This window comes from Oryctolagus cuniculus, chromosome 11, assembly GCF_051225735.1.
Source record: "Oryctolagus cuniculus isolate XC-2025 breed Fujian yellow rabbit chromosome 11, ASM5122573v1, whole genome shotgun sequence".
Classification (NCBI taxonomy): domain Eukaryota; kingdom Metazoa; phylum Chordata; class Mammalia; order Lagomorpha; family Leporidae; genus Oryctolagus; species Oryctolagus cuniculus.
In genome coordinates, this window is record NC_142877.1 from 113310959 (window position 1) to 113327206 (window position 16248).

At 46.2% G+C, this 16248-nt stretch overlaps 1 protein-coding gene across 50 annotated transcripts in view; it reads right to left on the reverse strand.

The window, feature by feature from the left end:
• RBFOX2 (RNA binding fox-1 homolog 2) overlaps positions 1 to 16248 on the reverse strand; it is a 320553-nt gene that overhangs the window by 38035 nt on the left and 266270 nt on the right. For 31 of the 50 annotated variants that reach the window (XR_016217016.1, XR_016217017.1, XR_016217015.1 and 28 more), the window contains one exon: positions 1800 to 1946. Coding sequence is in view for 47 of the 50 variants with exons in the window: in XM_089308924.1 (XP_089165050.1) it covers positions 1800 to 1946 (147 nt within the window). In the remaining 3 variants the exon portion in view is untranslated. The remainder of the gene's footprint in view (positions 1 to 1799; positions 1947 to 16248) is intronic. The other 19 variants (XM_089308923.1, XM_051846014.3, XM_051846008.3 and 16 more) reach the window with 1 other exon arrangement.

Sequence of the window (16248 nt, forward strand, 5' to 3'; positions counted from 1 at the left end):
TCAGCACATGACCAAAGCGACCCAGCATCAGGCACATGACCAAGGTGACCCAGCATCAGGCACACTCCAGGTATTACTAGAACCTTGCATTTTCAACTTGGAAACAGATTAGGAACAACGACCCAATTCAGTAAGTACCTCTCCTTGTTACCATTTCTCTAGGCCACAAGTTAGTCCATTGTGCTTACATACTTTTTGACATTAAAGATCATTCCATATATTTGCCACTTTAGTATCTCTGCAGCTAACATCAAGAATATTTTAGGTAAAACTCTAATTGACAATTATTTAAATACTTTAACACTTGGAAAAGCAAACAACGCTAAAGACAAGCCAAAATCACTCTATTGTTAGCCAGCTAAACAGCTGACTAGAGAGGTCACACAAAACGCAAGATTTGCGGTTGGGTACACAAGGGACTTCAAAAACTTCATAGAAAATGGAATGAAAAAAAAAGAGAAGTTCCTTTGGATGCAAAAAACTTTTGAAATCTGTGCATATGTAGATTCTTAAAAAAGTTCATAGAAAATACGTATTATGAAAAAACTATGCAAGGATTTCAAAAAATTTTTCACACCAAAAATAAGGTTACCTTTTAATTTCATTTTCCACTAAAGTTTTCTGTTGGAAGTACCCTCACATACAGGAGGACAAAACTGGGTGAATCTGGGTTGAAGGCACATGAAGTGAATACAGAAGTACCTCTGCCTCACACCTTCCCCTGAGTAACGGACTCTCCAGGGGCTAGCACCATACAGCGGGTTAAACTGCCCCTTGCAATGGCGGCATCCTATCTGGGAGTGATGGCTTGAGTCCCAGCTGCTCTGCTTCTGACTCGCCTTTCTGCTGGTAAGTCCAGGAAGGCAGCAGATGACGGTCCAAGCTCTTGGGCCCCGTCACTCATGTGAGAGACCAGGTGGAGCTCCTGGCTTTGAGCTGGCCCAGACCTGGTTGTTTCAGCCATCTGGGGAGTGAACCACAGGGTGGAAGACATTTCTCTTTCTCTGCCTCTCCCTCTATGCCACTCTGCCCTTCACATAAATACAGAATTAAAAAAAAGAAAATCTTTATTTTTAGATCCAAAACTCAAGTTCAAAGAGGTTACATGAAATTCTCAAGGTCATTAATAGAATTTGAACCCAGGCTCTCTGAGGTCAGAATCCATACCTTTCCACTTTAATGAGCCACCTCTAACCCTGTACGCTCTGTGCTGGGTGTCTTCTTACACACTGCAGTGGCCGAGCAGAGAGCAGTAAGAGTGCAGCCCTGAGCCCAGCTCCCAGTCTTGCAGTCGAGAAGAAGAGAGGAAGCAGTGCTGTGTTGGGCTTATGTGGAGCAGAGAAGGATCCAAGACCGTGAGGAGGAAGAAGAGTGGTCCCCAGAGCTAACCTCAGGCTCGAATCACCTGGGAGATGCTTGAAAACGCCCGAGGCCACGCAGTCCCAAGCACTGGGTGTGGGACGCAGGCAGCAGTCTTTAAGCTCCCACATGGTTTCCAAGGTGGAGACAGGGTTAGGAATCAGGCTCTGAAAGAGCATGCTGTGAACTAAACAAGGACTGCGTGTTCAGGAGGCGGCTGTGTGACCGGGGCGGCCCCAGCACTGACACGCTCCCAGTGCGGGAAGCCCCGGACCAGCAGACTGAGCGGCAAGGCCGCCTCCCATGCATGTGACCGTGTCGAGGCAGAAAGGGTCTCCCAGAATGAGGAGAGTTTGCTCAGGCGCCTTCCTGAAGTACTAACGACAACACATCTGGTGACTTCCATTCCATTTAACTTGGACAGGACTGCAGAGACTTACCCCAAACATCTGTCGGAGGTCAGGGTCCCGGAAGCGGAAAGGAATATTGGAGACATGCAGTCTTTTAGGGGTGGATTTACTCTCTGAATTTTCACTACTTTGTGTCTGTGACTGCTGGCCGTCTGTCTGTGCTCCGCCTTCTGTCTGCTAAGGAGAGAAAGAAACACAAGCACTTCATGGGCATGCTGTACATCAATCAGCGTCCTCCCCTCCCCAGCAAGTGTCCCCACAAGACAAACAACTCAGTGCTCAGACTGCTCCGCGTCTACAAACACAACGCAGATCTTCTGCATATTTACAGCACGCTAGTAAAACGGGAGCTAACAGACAGAAGCATTAGTGACTCGCCCAAGATCACGAGGAGACTCATGCAGAGTGAAGATGTAAAAACAGCGCCTTCACTAGATTCTCAGTGCAGTTCTCTATTTGTGAGACCATTCTGTTTCTAAAGAAGGAGGGTACTGTACTCGGCTGTGGAAGTCACTGCATTTTTTTTGGTGTATCATCTCAGCTCCCGCAAGGAAACGCAGCAGGGGTTATTTTATATCTCATTCCTTATATTAGGCCAGGCTGCCAAAGGATTATTAAAATATTATTTACAAAGAAGAGAAGCCTGGTGACAACGGGCAATTTTCCTGAAAACTGAAAAAACACCTGACGTTGGAGCAAGTCCATGCTGCCCTTAATTTCTGCGACTCCAGCTAACTTTAGGATAAGGACTCATCCTTCCACAGCCCACAACAGAGCTGCTTCTAGACACTCTGTTGGCTGGAAAAGGCCCTGAGGAACCCTGACCAATCTACTGCACAGCCTACAAGTGGCAGATTTGCACACAGCAGTGCTGAGACAGTACGAGTGCCATGGGTATGGATTGCTAATTAACCCTCTCCTTTGCAACATCCCAGACCCATGTTTATCTGATTTCTTTTCACTCAATCCTCAAAAAAGCTGTTCTGTTGAGAAACACTATTGACAAATATCTAACGTGTGACCTTCTGGGCATGCAAAGAGATGTGCATTCTGAAGCACTCATCTGGCAACTGGAGACCTTTATGTCTTCACCATTCCCTATCAAGGACATGCCACACTGGATGGCTCGCTGAGACGATTAAACCAAACTGCTTTCAAAATCAGAGCGGGATTCGCTCTTCTTGTTATCTCAACTGAGAGAATTGAGTCTTTAACAGATTCCTCTGGGTGACACAGGGCAGATTCCCTCCCTTAGACCCAAAGTTCAAAGAAACCTGAATCAGAGACACTTCCCTTCAGCGATATTAGCAGCCACCCTGAAATGAAGTGTGAAAGTTTAAAATATAAAACATACTCAGGAATAAACTCCGAATGAATACCAGCTCTTCATGTGTCAGTCTAAGTGATGGCAGCTTTTTATCTCACTCCATTCAGGCCTTGCAGATGGCTTCACTGTGCAATGATTCATGTGATATAAAAATAGCAGGAAAGGGAAGAGCGAGGAGCAACGTTCTGAGGAAGTGTCAAGTTCTCAATCATCAATCTGGGTACAACGCAGACTAAACAACACACATTCCATTCAAAGACGAAGCTCACCAAGTAACTGGGGCAGCGTCACGGTCACCAACATGCAGTCAAAGCAATAAACACCAATCACGGCCAATGCTCATCCATGAATCTTCACACTTGTCTGCCATCTCACAGCTGGATCACACAGAACCGTCTCTACTATTAGATTTCATGTTTAAAAGTTTTTATTTATTTATTTGAAAGGTAGAGTAACTGAGACAGAGAGAGATCTCCCATCCACCATTTCACCATCCAAATGCTTGTGACAGCCTGGGCTGGGCCAAGCTAAAGACAGGAGCCAGGAACGCCCTCCACGTCTCTCACGTGGCTGTGAAGAAACCAAGGCCTTGAGCCACCATCTGCTGTCTCTCGGGCGCAGTGGCAGGAAGCTGGGGCAGAAGCAGAGGCAGATCTTGAACTCAGGCACTCTGTTATGGTATGTGGCTCAACCCACGGCGCCATCGCACCTGCCCCCACTTTCAAACTTGATGGGATCTGCAGGATGAAAATGCATCACTTCGAGAAGTTTGAGAGCCTGACTCTGCAAGCTCCAAACCAGTTTGCTATGGAGCGCACGTGTCGTCCGCACGGCCTGTCACAGTCACGTGTAGGGGGTGACTTGTGGTCGTTTCGAAGCATGCTGCCTGAGCACCTGCTTGCTGCTCCTGGGAATTCTTTGCTGTCTTGAAGACTCACTTTGAAAAGGCTGGATGCTAGAATCGTTATTTTCCAGTTTGTAGTAAACACCTAGTTTTAAAAAATTGGTTTCTGGGGCTGCCACTGTGGTGTAGAGGGTTAAGCCGCCGCCTGCAGTGCCAGCATCCTACATGGGCACCAGTTTGAGACCCAACCGCTCTGCTTCTGATCCAGCTCCCTGCTAATGTGCTGGGGAAAGCAGTGGAGGATGGCCCAAGTGCTTGGGCCCCTGAACCCACATGGGAGACCTAGAGCAAGCTCCTGGTTCCTGGTTTCAGCCTGGCCCAACTTCAGCCATTGTGATCATTTGGGGAGTGAACCAGCAGATGGAAGCGCTCTCTCTCTCTCTCTCTCTCTCTCTCTCTCTCTAATTCTACCTTTCAAATGAGTAAGGCTTGGAGCTGCTGCTGTGGCGCAGTGGGTTAATGCCCTGGCCTGAAGCGCCGGCATCCCATATGGGCGCCGGTTTAAGACCTGGCTGCTCAACTTCCTATCCAGCTCTCTGCTATGGCCTGGGAAAGCAGAAGAAGATGGCCCAAGTCCTTGGGCCCCTGTACCCGTGTGGGAGACCCTGAAGAAGTGGCTGGCTCCTGGCTTCGGATCGGCACAGCTCCGGCTGTTGTGGCCAGCTGGGGAATGAATCATTGGATGGAAGACCTCTCTCTCTCTCTTTTTCTCTCTCTCTCTGTGTAACTCTGACTTTCGAATAAATAAATAAATCTTTTAAAAATTATTTATTTCAGAGGCAGAGAGAGAGAGATAGTGCTCCATTTGCTGGTTCTCACCCCAAATACCTGCAATAGCTGTGCTAGGCAAATGCCAAAGCCAGGAGCCAGGAACTCAATCCAAGTCTCCTACGTGGGTGGCAGGGGCTCAAACACTAGACCCATCTCCTGATCACCTGCTGCCTCCCAGGGTCTGTTCTGGCAGGAAGCTGGGATCTTGAGCAGAGTCAGGACCTGAGCCCAGGCACGACACAGGATTTGAGCATCCCAAATGGCTTTGTAAATACTCATCCCAAGCACCCCATTTTGTAAACTTCTCAGTTTCCTTGTTCAAACCACCACTCAACCTCCCAGGAACCAACAAACGTCATCTCTCCACTTCCCCATTGCCGATTCCTCACCAGCTCTCCCTCTCTCTTTCTAACCAATTCAGGTTCAGAACCCGTCATTGCTAATCTCCTTGTCTGATTCTGCCAAGCAAAACCGCAACCCTGAACGAAGCCAGTCGTAGATTTTCTAGAAGCTTGAACCTGGGCAGGCAACTGCTGCAGCAGGAAAAACACCTCTCTTCAAATGCGATTTCACTCTGACTTCTTCTCTGCAAGTCTCAGATCCTTTCTTCTTTCCACTTATGCAATCCTGTTGAAAATGGGAATTCTCTATAAAATAGCAACTACATTCTATCCTAGACTGATCTAAGCATTTTAGTAGAAATACTTAGTGTTTCATAGTTGTTAGACACGGGCCTCAGTACTTTATATTATTTCAATTAATGTAATTTTTTCAACAACCCTACACAGTAGCTACTCTTATTTTTTTAATGAGACATAATAGGCACTGTTAATTCCCAGTTTTTAGATGAGGAGTCTGAGGAACAGAAAGATTGCCCAAGCAATAGAGCAGGCATTTGAATCCAGGCAATATGGCTCCAGAATGTATTTTTTTTTCTTTCTTTTTCCTTTCTTCCTCTTTTTTTTTTTTTTTTAGGAGAAAAAGAGAATGTGTGGTGGGGGTAGATGAGAGAGAGCAAGAGTGAGAGCGAGAACGAGAGCGAGAGCGAGACTGCTCCCATCACTAAAGGCTTGTATTGGCCAAGCCTAAGGCCAGGGGCTCCATACAGGTCTCCCACATGGTGGCAGGAACACAATTACTTGACAGCCCCCAATGCCGCCTCCAGGACGCTGGAGTCAGGAGCAGCAGCAGGAAGGGGACTTGGAAGTGAAGCCAGGTACTCTGATGTGGGATGTGGGGGTTGTAATCGCTGGGCTAAACAACCCATCCTCCAGAGTGTATGTTCTTAACCACTGTATTATTTTGTACTTTACATGTATTGTTTTCTTTAAACCTCAGAATAACTCTATGAGGCAGGTACTATTATTACTCCCGGGGGTCAAGGTAGCTGCCTGAGGTGACAATGTTAAGAGGCTGAGTAGGAATTCAAACCCAGGCAGCCCAGCAGGCCACCTCCTTTCCGGTACCACGTGCACCCATCTTTCTTCTTCTTAGGATGGAGGACACACGAGGGTCGCACTCTGTCACCTCGGTAGACAGTTATCTTGCGGAGCGGCAGGGGCTGGGAGGGAGGCTTCCCTGGAGGGCACAGGGATGCTGCACTTGCAGGCCGTGCAGCAGCTCAGGCTGTGCAGCGAGAGGAGAGAGAGGAGCAGCAGAAGACACTGCCTTCTATTTAGGACAAAGTCAGAAATCTACTAAGCTCATACGCAAAGGGGCTGAAGAGTGGTTTTCGGTACATAGTAGAACTAGGAAATACTGGACATGCTATGTTAATATCACTAAATGAGATAAATATTTTCCATCTGACATTCTCATTTTAATGTAAATGACTAATTGTCAAAATACACAAATCAGGGAGAAAATACACATGAAAGTTTTTAGGAGTCATCTTGGTGAAAAGTGGGAAAATGTTCCAGCCCTCAGCAGCCACACTAGGCTGCGTTAAAGCTGCTGAGTGACTACCAACTGCACAGCCAGCCTCCCACGGCCTTTTTGCACTCGGAGGCCAGTCTCTGACATGCCTTCCCCAGGCAGGGACAAAACAGGAGAGGCCAGCGGCTGTTCACCCATGGTTCACGGTGAGGGCTGGCAGCAGCCTGGCTCTGACACAGTCGCATGGCTGAGGCCTACTTGCGCAACCTTTGGACAACTCGGCCTCCACAGGGAGGGCTGGTCTTGGTGAATAATGTGAAGGAGCCCAGGCATCACACATTTCACCACCAAGCAGATTTTTGTCTCAAAACCTTATCCTAGAAATGAAGGTCAAAAAGTGTTTGTCTTTGATGGTCTCAGAATTAGGCCAGTGCCATGGATCACTAAGCTAATCCTCTGCCTGCGGTGCCAGCATCCCAGATTCTAGTCCCAGTTGGGGTGCTGGATTCTGTCCCAGTTGCTCCTCTTCCAGTCCAGCTCTCTGCTGTGGCCCAGGAAGGCAGTGGAGGATGGCCCAAGTGCTTGGGCTCTGCACCCACATGGGAAACTAGGAGAAGCACCTGGCTCCTGGCTACGGATTGGCACAGTGCACCGGCCGTAGCGGCCATTTGGGGAGTGAACCAACGGAAGGAAGACCTTTCTCTCTGTCTCTCTCTCTCAGTCTAACTATGCCTGTCAAAAAATAAATAAATAAATAAAGGCATGTGTCACACACAGTGATCTCAGAATTCTAAAATTCTTATTAAATGGATTCAGTTTGCTCACATTTTTCACTATGAATATTATCCCAACACAAATATTTTACCTGTTTATACAAGAGTTCTGTCGAGGTCAGGACGGGAACTCTGCAGTACAAGTTGAAGTAGTACTTTCTAAGTCTCCATGAGATACCAAATTCTGATTTATGGATTACCCATTTACTTCAATATTTATTTTCCCTCTTGCTAATTTCCTGCTTGTTTTATTTTGCCTCTTGCTTATTTGCTTCTCTCCCCTTTACTTTTTTTTTCCCGAATTTACAGCCAGACCAAATTTATTCAGAGAAAATAAATCTGCAGAGGTGCATGTACATGATGGAGCACGTGGCAGAAGGCCTCCCCTTTACTTTTAAATTTTCATCTCTGTGAGGCTAAAGAAAAATGGGAAATTCCATTTCAAAAATTAAGCAAATTGAGAGTCAGACTCATGTCTGAAATCAACTATTTACCCTTCCCACTTCAATGACAGTTTGGCTGGGTATAGAATTCTAGGTAGGAAAAAAAAATCCCTTCAAATTTTGGAGGCAATACTCGACTGTCTTCTACTTCCGTCAGGTCTTGCTGTGAAGAAATCTGGAGGTGTTACAATTCCTGTCTCCTTGTGTGACTTTTCCCACTCTCTCGGACTTGTAGGACTGTCCAAATATAACTCGTGTTCTAAAATAATATCCCTTGTGGGGGTTTATTTTATTTTACTGAAAGAAAAGAATTTCATCATTTCTTTTAATATTGAAAATTAGTGACTTTCAGTCCTACAAAACTTTCTTCAATTACTTTGCTGGTAATTCCCATTCTACATATTTTATCTTTCTGAAACTTGTATTTCTAGATATCAGATATTCTGAAGTGGTCCTCTAGTTTGCTTATCCTTTCTGTATTTTCCAGCTCTTTGGGTTCTGCTTTCTGGGGTACGGGTCTTTACCCCCACATCTAACACCTTCTGGGGGCAGGCACTGGCCTACTTGCTGAGCTGTCACTCAGGAAGCCCCCATCTCAGACAGGAGTGCCTGGGTTTGAATCCCTGCTCAGCTCTCAACTCCAGCTTCCTGCCACTACACAAAAAGACAACAGGTTAACAGCTCAAGGAGTTGGGTCCCTGCCACCTGCATGGAAGACCTGGACTGAGTTCCTGGCTCCTGGCTTTGGCCTGGCCCATGCTGGCTGTTTTGAGCATTTGAGGGGGTGAGCCATTACATGGGAGTTCAGGGTCTCTGTTTTTCAAATAAATAAAATAAATTTAAAAAAAATTGGGGGCAAATGTACTCAGAATTCAGAATCTTTAGAATTTCAGAAAAGTGATATATAGTCCACAATCCATAACAGAACACACCCAACCTGACCGGAGGTAGTGATACTTCTTAAGCAAAATCTGTAAGGTTATCAATTTTGTTGAGAACTTGTAAGAAGTCTTATGATTATCAGAACTTTCTAGATTTCAGAATTGTGGATAAGAGAGTGTAGACCTCTATTTCTTCACTTTTACTTTTTGGCCCCCCAATGAAGTTTTTCATTTTGCTTTTAATTTGAAGAGCTCACTTTCCTGTTTGAAGCCTTCCAATCTCCCTCCTTTAAAACTAGCATTTCATTTTTCTTAAAGATTTATGTATTTATTTGAAAGACAGAGTTACAGAAAAGAGAGAGAAAGAGAGAAGAGATGAGATGAAACGAGATGAGACAGCTCCCACCTGCTGGTTCACTCCCCAGATTCCCACAGTGGCTGGGACTGGGCCAGGCTAAACCTAGGAGCTCAGTCCAAGACTCCTATGTAGGTGGTAGGGACCCAAATACTTGAGCTATATCCTGCTGCCTCCCAGGGTCTGCAGTGGCAGGAAGCTGGAGTGAGGACCCAGGGTGGGTGTCAAACCCAGGCTCTCTGAAACAGGAGGTGGATGCTTAACTGCTGGGCCAAGCACCCACCAACCCTGTACATTTTTTTTTTTTTTAATAGGCAGAGTGGACAGCGAGAGAGAGAGACAGAGAGAAAGGTCTTCCTTTGCCGTTGGTTCACCCTCCAATGGCCGCCGTGGCTGGCGCACTGCGGCTGGTGCACCGCGCTGATCCGATGGCAGGAGCCAGGTGCTTCTCCTGGTCTCCCATGGGGTGCAGGGCCCAAGTACTCGGGCCATCCTCCACTGCACTCCCTGGCCACAGCAGAGAGCTGGCCTGGAAGAGGGGCAACTGGGACAGAATCCGGCACCCCAACCGGGACTAGAACCCGGTGTGCCGGCGCCGCAAGGCAGAGGATTAGCCTAGTGAGCCGTGGCGCTGGCCTCTGTACATATTTTAACAAAGGCAGCAAAATAGGGCAGCACAGCCTGTGCTTGTTTTGAGTTGACACAAATGAAATATTTGGGGAAATACTGCTTGCTTTCAAAACAACCTTTGTCTCTCAAGTAAAGGACAGCCTGCTCTCCAGCCTGTCTCCAGTGCCTACCTGACAGACGGGGGGAATGAAGGAGTTCAACAGGGAAGCACAGGTATCACCCAAAGGCAGGCCTACAAATACAAAGTCTTCCCTCTCTTCTTTTTAAAGCCTAGAACACCTTCAGATGTAAGCTGAGGATATTTTAAATATTTGAGGGTAAAGAGAAATGACAACTAAGTACAAGTGGGATTCACTTGGGTTCAAAACAAAAGAAAGAACATGACTGGGCAAATCGGTGAAGTTTAAATAAAGGCTGTATCTCACCCAGCCACACTACACCAATACTTCTCACTGCCAGGTTCTGAAAACCACACTACAGGCTCCTAAGATGCTCACATGAGGGGCAGCTGGTGATGGCAGGCAAGAACTCTGTGTACTATTTTTGCAGCTTTACTATAAATCTAAAGCTAATTAAAAAATTTTATCAGATTGTAAATCCTTGAATATTAAAATGCAGAGAATGTTTAGTTGGTTTAATAATTATATACAGGCACAACTGTAAAAAAGTATTTATGTTTATGTTCAAAATGTGGAATTCCTATAAAAGAAATGAGCAGAAAAGTTCTTTTATTTCAAATTCTTGTGAAGCGAAAAAAAAAACCACACTTAATCTAATATTACCATTATGCATTCCAAAATCAGAAACCATTTAACTTGCAACCAAAACAAGAAAAAAAAAGAAAAAAGAAAAAATGGCTGTTTATCAATACTGCTGCAAATATAGTTTTGTAAAACTCTGTCTTATACCTTTGTCAAACCAGTGTTCAGAATGTTATACTGGGCTGACTCTGTGGCGTAACAGGCTAAGCTTTCGCCTGCAGCACCAGCATACCGTATGGACACCGGTTCATGTGCCAGCTGCCCCTCTATAACTCTGCCTCTCAAGTAAATAATAAATAAAACAATCTTTGAAAAGTAATTATTTAAAAAATTTTATACTACCATAGTTTTTTTAAAAAAAGATTTATTTTATTTATTTGAAAGTCAGAGTTACACAGAGAGAGGAGAGGCAGAGAGAGAGAGAGAGGTCTTCCATCCACTGGTTCACTCCCCAGATGGCCTCAATGGCTGGAGCTGCACCAATCTGAAGCCAGGAGCTCGGCCGGCACCGCGGCTCACTAGGCTAATCCTCCGCCTTGCGGCGCCGGCACACCGGGTTCTAGTCCCAGTCGGGGCGCCGGATTCTGTCCCGGTTGCCCCTCTTCTAGGCCAGCCCTCTGCTGTGGCCAGGGAGTGCAGTGGAGGATGGCCCAGGTGCTTGGGCCCTGCACCCCATGGGAGACCAGGTAAAGCACCTGGCTCCTGGCTCCTGCCATCGGATCAGCGCGGTGCGCCGGCCGCAGCGGCCATTGGAGGGTGAACCAACGGCAAAGGAAGACCTTTCTCTCTGTCTCTCTCTCTCACTGTCCACTCTGCCTGTCAAAAGAAAAAAAAAAAAAAAAAAAAAAAGCCAGGAGCCAGGAGCTTCTTCCAGGTCTCCCATGTGAATGCAGGGGCCCAAGGAGTTGGGCCATCTTCTACTGCTTTCCCAGGCCACAGCAGAGAGCTGGATTGCAAGTGCAGCAGCCGGGTCTTGAACTGGCACCCATATGGGTGCTTTAACCCGCTGCGCCACAGCACCGGCCCCACTACTATAGTTTCAATGATCTGTGATTTCTTTAAAATTTACTGTACATGGGTGAAACGGTCACTTTTCCATTCAATTACTGTTTACAGTCATTGTCTATATTCCCACTAAACTAGGGTCTTTTTTTTTTTTAATTTTTTTTTTTTTGACAGGCAGAGTGGACAGTGAGAGAGAGAGACAGAGAGAAAGGTCTTCCTTTGCCGTTGGTTCACCCTCCAATGGCCGGCGCGCTGCGGCTGGCGCACCGCGCTGATCCGATGGCAGGAGCCAGGAGCCAGGTGCTTTTCCTGGTCTCCCATGGGGTGCAGGGCCCAAGCACCTGGGCCATCCTCCACTGCACTCCCGGGCCACAGCAGAGAGCTGGCCTGGAAGAGGGGCAACCGGGACAGAATCCGGCGCCCCGACCGGGACTAGAACCCGGTGTGCCGGCGCCGCTAGGCGGAGGATTAGCCTAGTGAGCCGCGGCGCCGGCCTAAACTAGGGTCTTTTTGATTTTTACTTGTTAAAGTTCTTATTCAGTGAAGTATTAAGCCTTTCTACTGTAATGTACATTTAAAATGTCATCTCAAAAACTAAGAAAAAAAAGGGAGAAAGAAGGGGGTGGGAGGGGCACAGGAGGGCGTGAGGCAGGAGATTGTTTTGTTCTTAGAATTATGTCTACAAGTCACATTGAACCTGTTAGAATTAATCAAAAATTAAAATAAGTTTCTTTTATAAATTTATAAAAGAAAAAAAAGAAAGGAAGACAGGAGAGTGGGATTGAATGAGGGTGGGAGGGCAGAGTGGGAAGCATCATTATGCTCTCAGACCTGTATATATGAAATACCTGGAGTGTGTTCCCTTTACATAAATAATTTTAAAAAATTTTTAAAAAAAGGGAAAAAAAGAAACCATTCAACTTGTAGATCTTTTGACTTTACATATAAAAAATTCAGTCACATAAAACCTTCTCTGCTATTGTGTTCTCCCTGGCGATCTCAGGGTATGAAGAGCAAATGATAAATGATCCCTAGTTGGGTTCAATGGCTTTTGGAAGGGGTGTGTGTGTGTGTGTGTGTGCGCGTGTGTGCGTGTGTGTGTGCGTGTGTGTGTTGGGGGGGAAAGATGTCCCCAGTCACAGTTTCCAAATGAATCAGGCATTTTCCCAATGTTCAAAGCAAGTCACATTTAATACAAGAGGAATGGTTCTGAAAATGCCTAATTCAAGACTATGTCAATGATAGATATTTCCATTAACTTCTAAAAGTGGAGCTGCCACGTGGATTACCATGCAATGCATACAGCTGTGAAATTAGGCAATTATTAACAAAGTTTTCACTTGGGAAGATTCACTTGATTCAAAATTTGCACAAAAGTGAAATTTCATTCATTTTTTATCACTCTACTTCAAATACAAATCACTCAAATATGAATGAGGGAAGACTGTGATGTGTTTTATAGTCAAGAAACTCAAATGGAAAGATCTCAGGCCAAACAGCCTGAAGTGCAACTAAAGGGTGTGTGTGTCTGTGTGTGTGAGTGTGTGTGTGTGTATGTGTCAAAGTCAGATAGGCCCTTCCCTGAGGACAGGGTCGGGTGGCTCTGTGGGATGAGGACTGGTGTCTTGTAGCAAATGGGGAAATGGGTTTCATGGCCAGTGGACTAAGCAGTGAACAGGTTTCTGGTGAATTTCCAAGAGAGCGAGAATTCACTCCTGTCTCCAAGCACAACAGTCCACGTATCATCCATCACTCCCGCATTCACTTTTGTAAAGCAGGCTGTAAGGCGCACTTTGAGAAAAGAGCAGGCTATGAAATGCACCACTTTGATCAGAACGCATTTTAAGACATGAACGCTGAAGGGAGTGGAGAAAGAAAACAGCAAAAGAGTCAAGAGATAATTGAACGGCCTGTTAATGTGCACTGTTCCATGAGTGTTAGTCAGGGACTGCCTAAAAACAACAAAATGAAATAATTACATACTAATTGCTATGGCTTGCCCCCCCCCACTGCCCCGCCCCTGCCCGGCCAGGGTTGGGGTGTTGGGAGCCTGGTCTCCAGCGTGGCAGTGTGGGAGGTGATGGAACCCTGGGAGGCGGGACCCAGTGGGTGGTCACTTTTGGAGTGCACTGTGTGACTCCAGCCATAGAGGCTTTGAGTCCCGTGATGTGGTCTCCTGCACACGTTTATCATGACGGCATCCACCAACAGGCTCTCAGCAGATGCCAACCGAGGGGGTACCTCTTGGGCTTTTAGGCTCTGGAACCGTGAGCTAAATAAACCTCTTTTTGGGGACAGCACTGTGGCACAGTGAGTTAAACTGTCACTTGGGACGCCTCCATTCCATTTCGGAGTGCCTGGGCCCGAGTCCCCCCTCTGTCTCTGATCCAGCTTCCTGCTAAGGGGCCAGGGAGGCAGCAGATGATGACCCAGGTCCTTGGGTTCCTGCCACTCACGTGGAAGGATGAACTTCCATGATCCTGGCTTTAGCCTGGTCGGTCCAGGCTGTTGCAGGAACATTTGGGAAGCAAACCAGTCAATGTAAGAACTCTCTCTTGTCTTTCCCACTGTCACTCTTTCAAACAAATAAATATGTAAAAAACATAAACCTTATTTCCTTATAAAGCAGCCTACCTTAGTTATTTCAGTAGAGTAACAAAAAAGGAATACTATTAGTAGTGTGATAGCTAGTCCTTGAGCATCTAACCTGTGCCAGGCATCAAATTTGGTCATTTTCTCATTTAACCCTAAAGACAGCTTTCTGAAGGACGAATCCCTGCCACGCTCACAGGTAAGGAAAATGAGCGTTAGAGTTACCTGTTTAGCAGAGGGAAACTGAACCAGCTCAGCCTGATTTCCAGGACTCAAGTCCCTTAACTATGTTAGAAAAACAGCTCTTTGAAAAATTTAGTTTTTCTTTACAACATTTATTTTAGAAAATGAGTCTGGATACTTTTCATTATGCCATTTTATGGTGCCTTAAAAAAAAAACACTAAAATTCATGATGGTGCATCTACTAAATTTGATAACATTTAAGGTATTTTTTAAATGTTTATAATGGAGTACATTATGATAGGTTAAAACCTGATGAAAAGGGTCGGTGCTGTGGCGTAGCAGGTAAAGCTGCTGCCTGCAGTGCTGGCATCCCATGTAAGTGCCAGATCAAGTCTTTGGCTGATCCATTTCTGATCCAGCTCTCTGCTATGGCCTGGGAAAGCAGTAGAAGATGGCCCAAGTTCTTAGGCCCCTGCACCCACATGGGAGACCCGGAGGAAGCTCCTGGTTCCCGGCTTCGGATCAGCCCAGCTCCAGCTGTTGTGGCCATTTGGGGAGTAAACCAGTGGATGGAGGACTTTCTCTCCATTTCTGCCTCTCTGTAACTCTGCCTTTCAAATAAATAAATAAATCTTAAAAAAAAAAAAACTCGATAAAATTATATCATACATATTTCTGCTCAGAGAGTAAAAATGCTGATAAGATGATAAAATATCTTTCTTTTTAAGATTTATTTTACTTATTTGAAAGACAGAGAGAGAGAGAGAGACAGAAGGAAGGAGGGAGAGGGAGATACAGAACGAAAGAGAGAGATATCTTCCACTACTGGTTCACTCCCCAGATGGCCAGGAGCTTCACTTGGGTGTCCCACACCGGTGTGGGGGTCCAAGGACTTGGGTCATCTTCCCCTGCTTTCCCAGGCGCATCAGCCAGGACTGGATTGGAAGTGGAACAATTGGTACTTGAACCGCACCTATAAGGAATGCTGGTTTTGCAGGTGTGGCTTAACCCATTATGCCACAATGCCAGGCCCAAAATATCTTTCAAAAAGGTAAAATTTTGGCCCATGCGCTTAATTACTGAAAAGCAATGTATTCATGGACTAGAATAATATACTAATAAGAACACCTATAATATACTGAATATAAAATTATTTTATCTATATCACCACTAACACAATATTTTAGATTAAAAAAGTAAATCTGGCTCAGCGCTGTGGCTCACTAGGCTGGTCTTCCACCTGCGGCGCTGGCACCCCAGGTTCTAGTCCTGGTTGGGGCGCTGGGTACTAGTCCCGGTTGCTCCTCTTCCAGTCCAGCTCTCTGCTGTGGCCCGGAAGGGCAGTGGAGGATGGCCCAGGTGCTTGGGTCCCTGCACCCACATGGGAGACCAGAAGGAGGCACCTGGCTCCTGGCTTTGGATCAGTGCGCGCCGGCTGTGGTGGCCATTAGGGGAGTGAACCAATGGAAGGAAGACCTTTCTCTCTGTCTCTATTAACTCTCTCTGTCTCTCTCTCACTGTCTAGCTCTGCCTGTCCAAAAAAAAAAAAAAAAAAAAAAAAGTAAATCTGGGGCTGGTGCTGTGGCATAGCAGGTAGAGCCACCACCTGCAGTGCCGGCATCCCATTTGGGCGCCAGTTCAAGTCCCAGCTGCTCCACTTCCAATCCAGCTCTCTGCTATGGCCTGGGAAAGCAATGGAACATGGCCCAAGCCCTTGGGCTCTTGCACAGGAGTGGGAGACCGAGAGGAAGCTCCTGGCTTCAGATCGGCAGAGCTCCGGCTGTTGCGGCCATCTGGGGAGTGAACCAGCTGTGGAAGATCGACCTCCCTCTCTCTCTCTGTGCCTCAACCTCTGCCTCTCTATAGCTCTGCCTTCAAGTAAGTAAATACGTCTTTTTTTTAAAAAGTGAATTTACATCTATTTAGAACTCCTTATTTAAGAATAATTTTAGATTTATTTTAAAAATAATTAAGCATT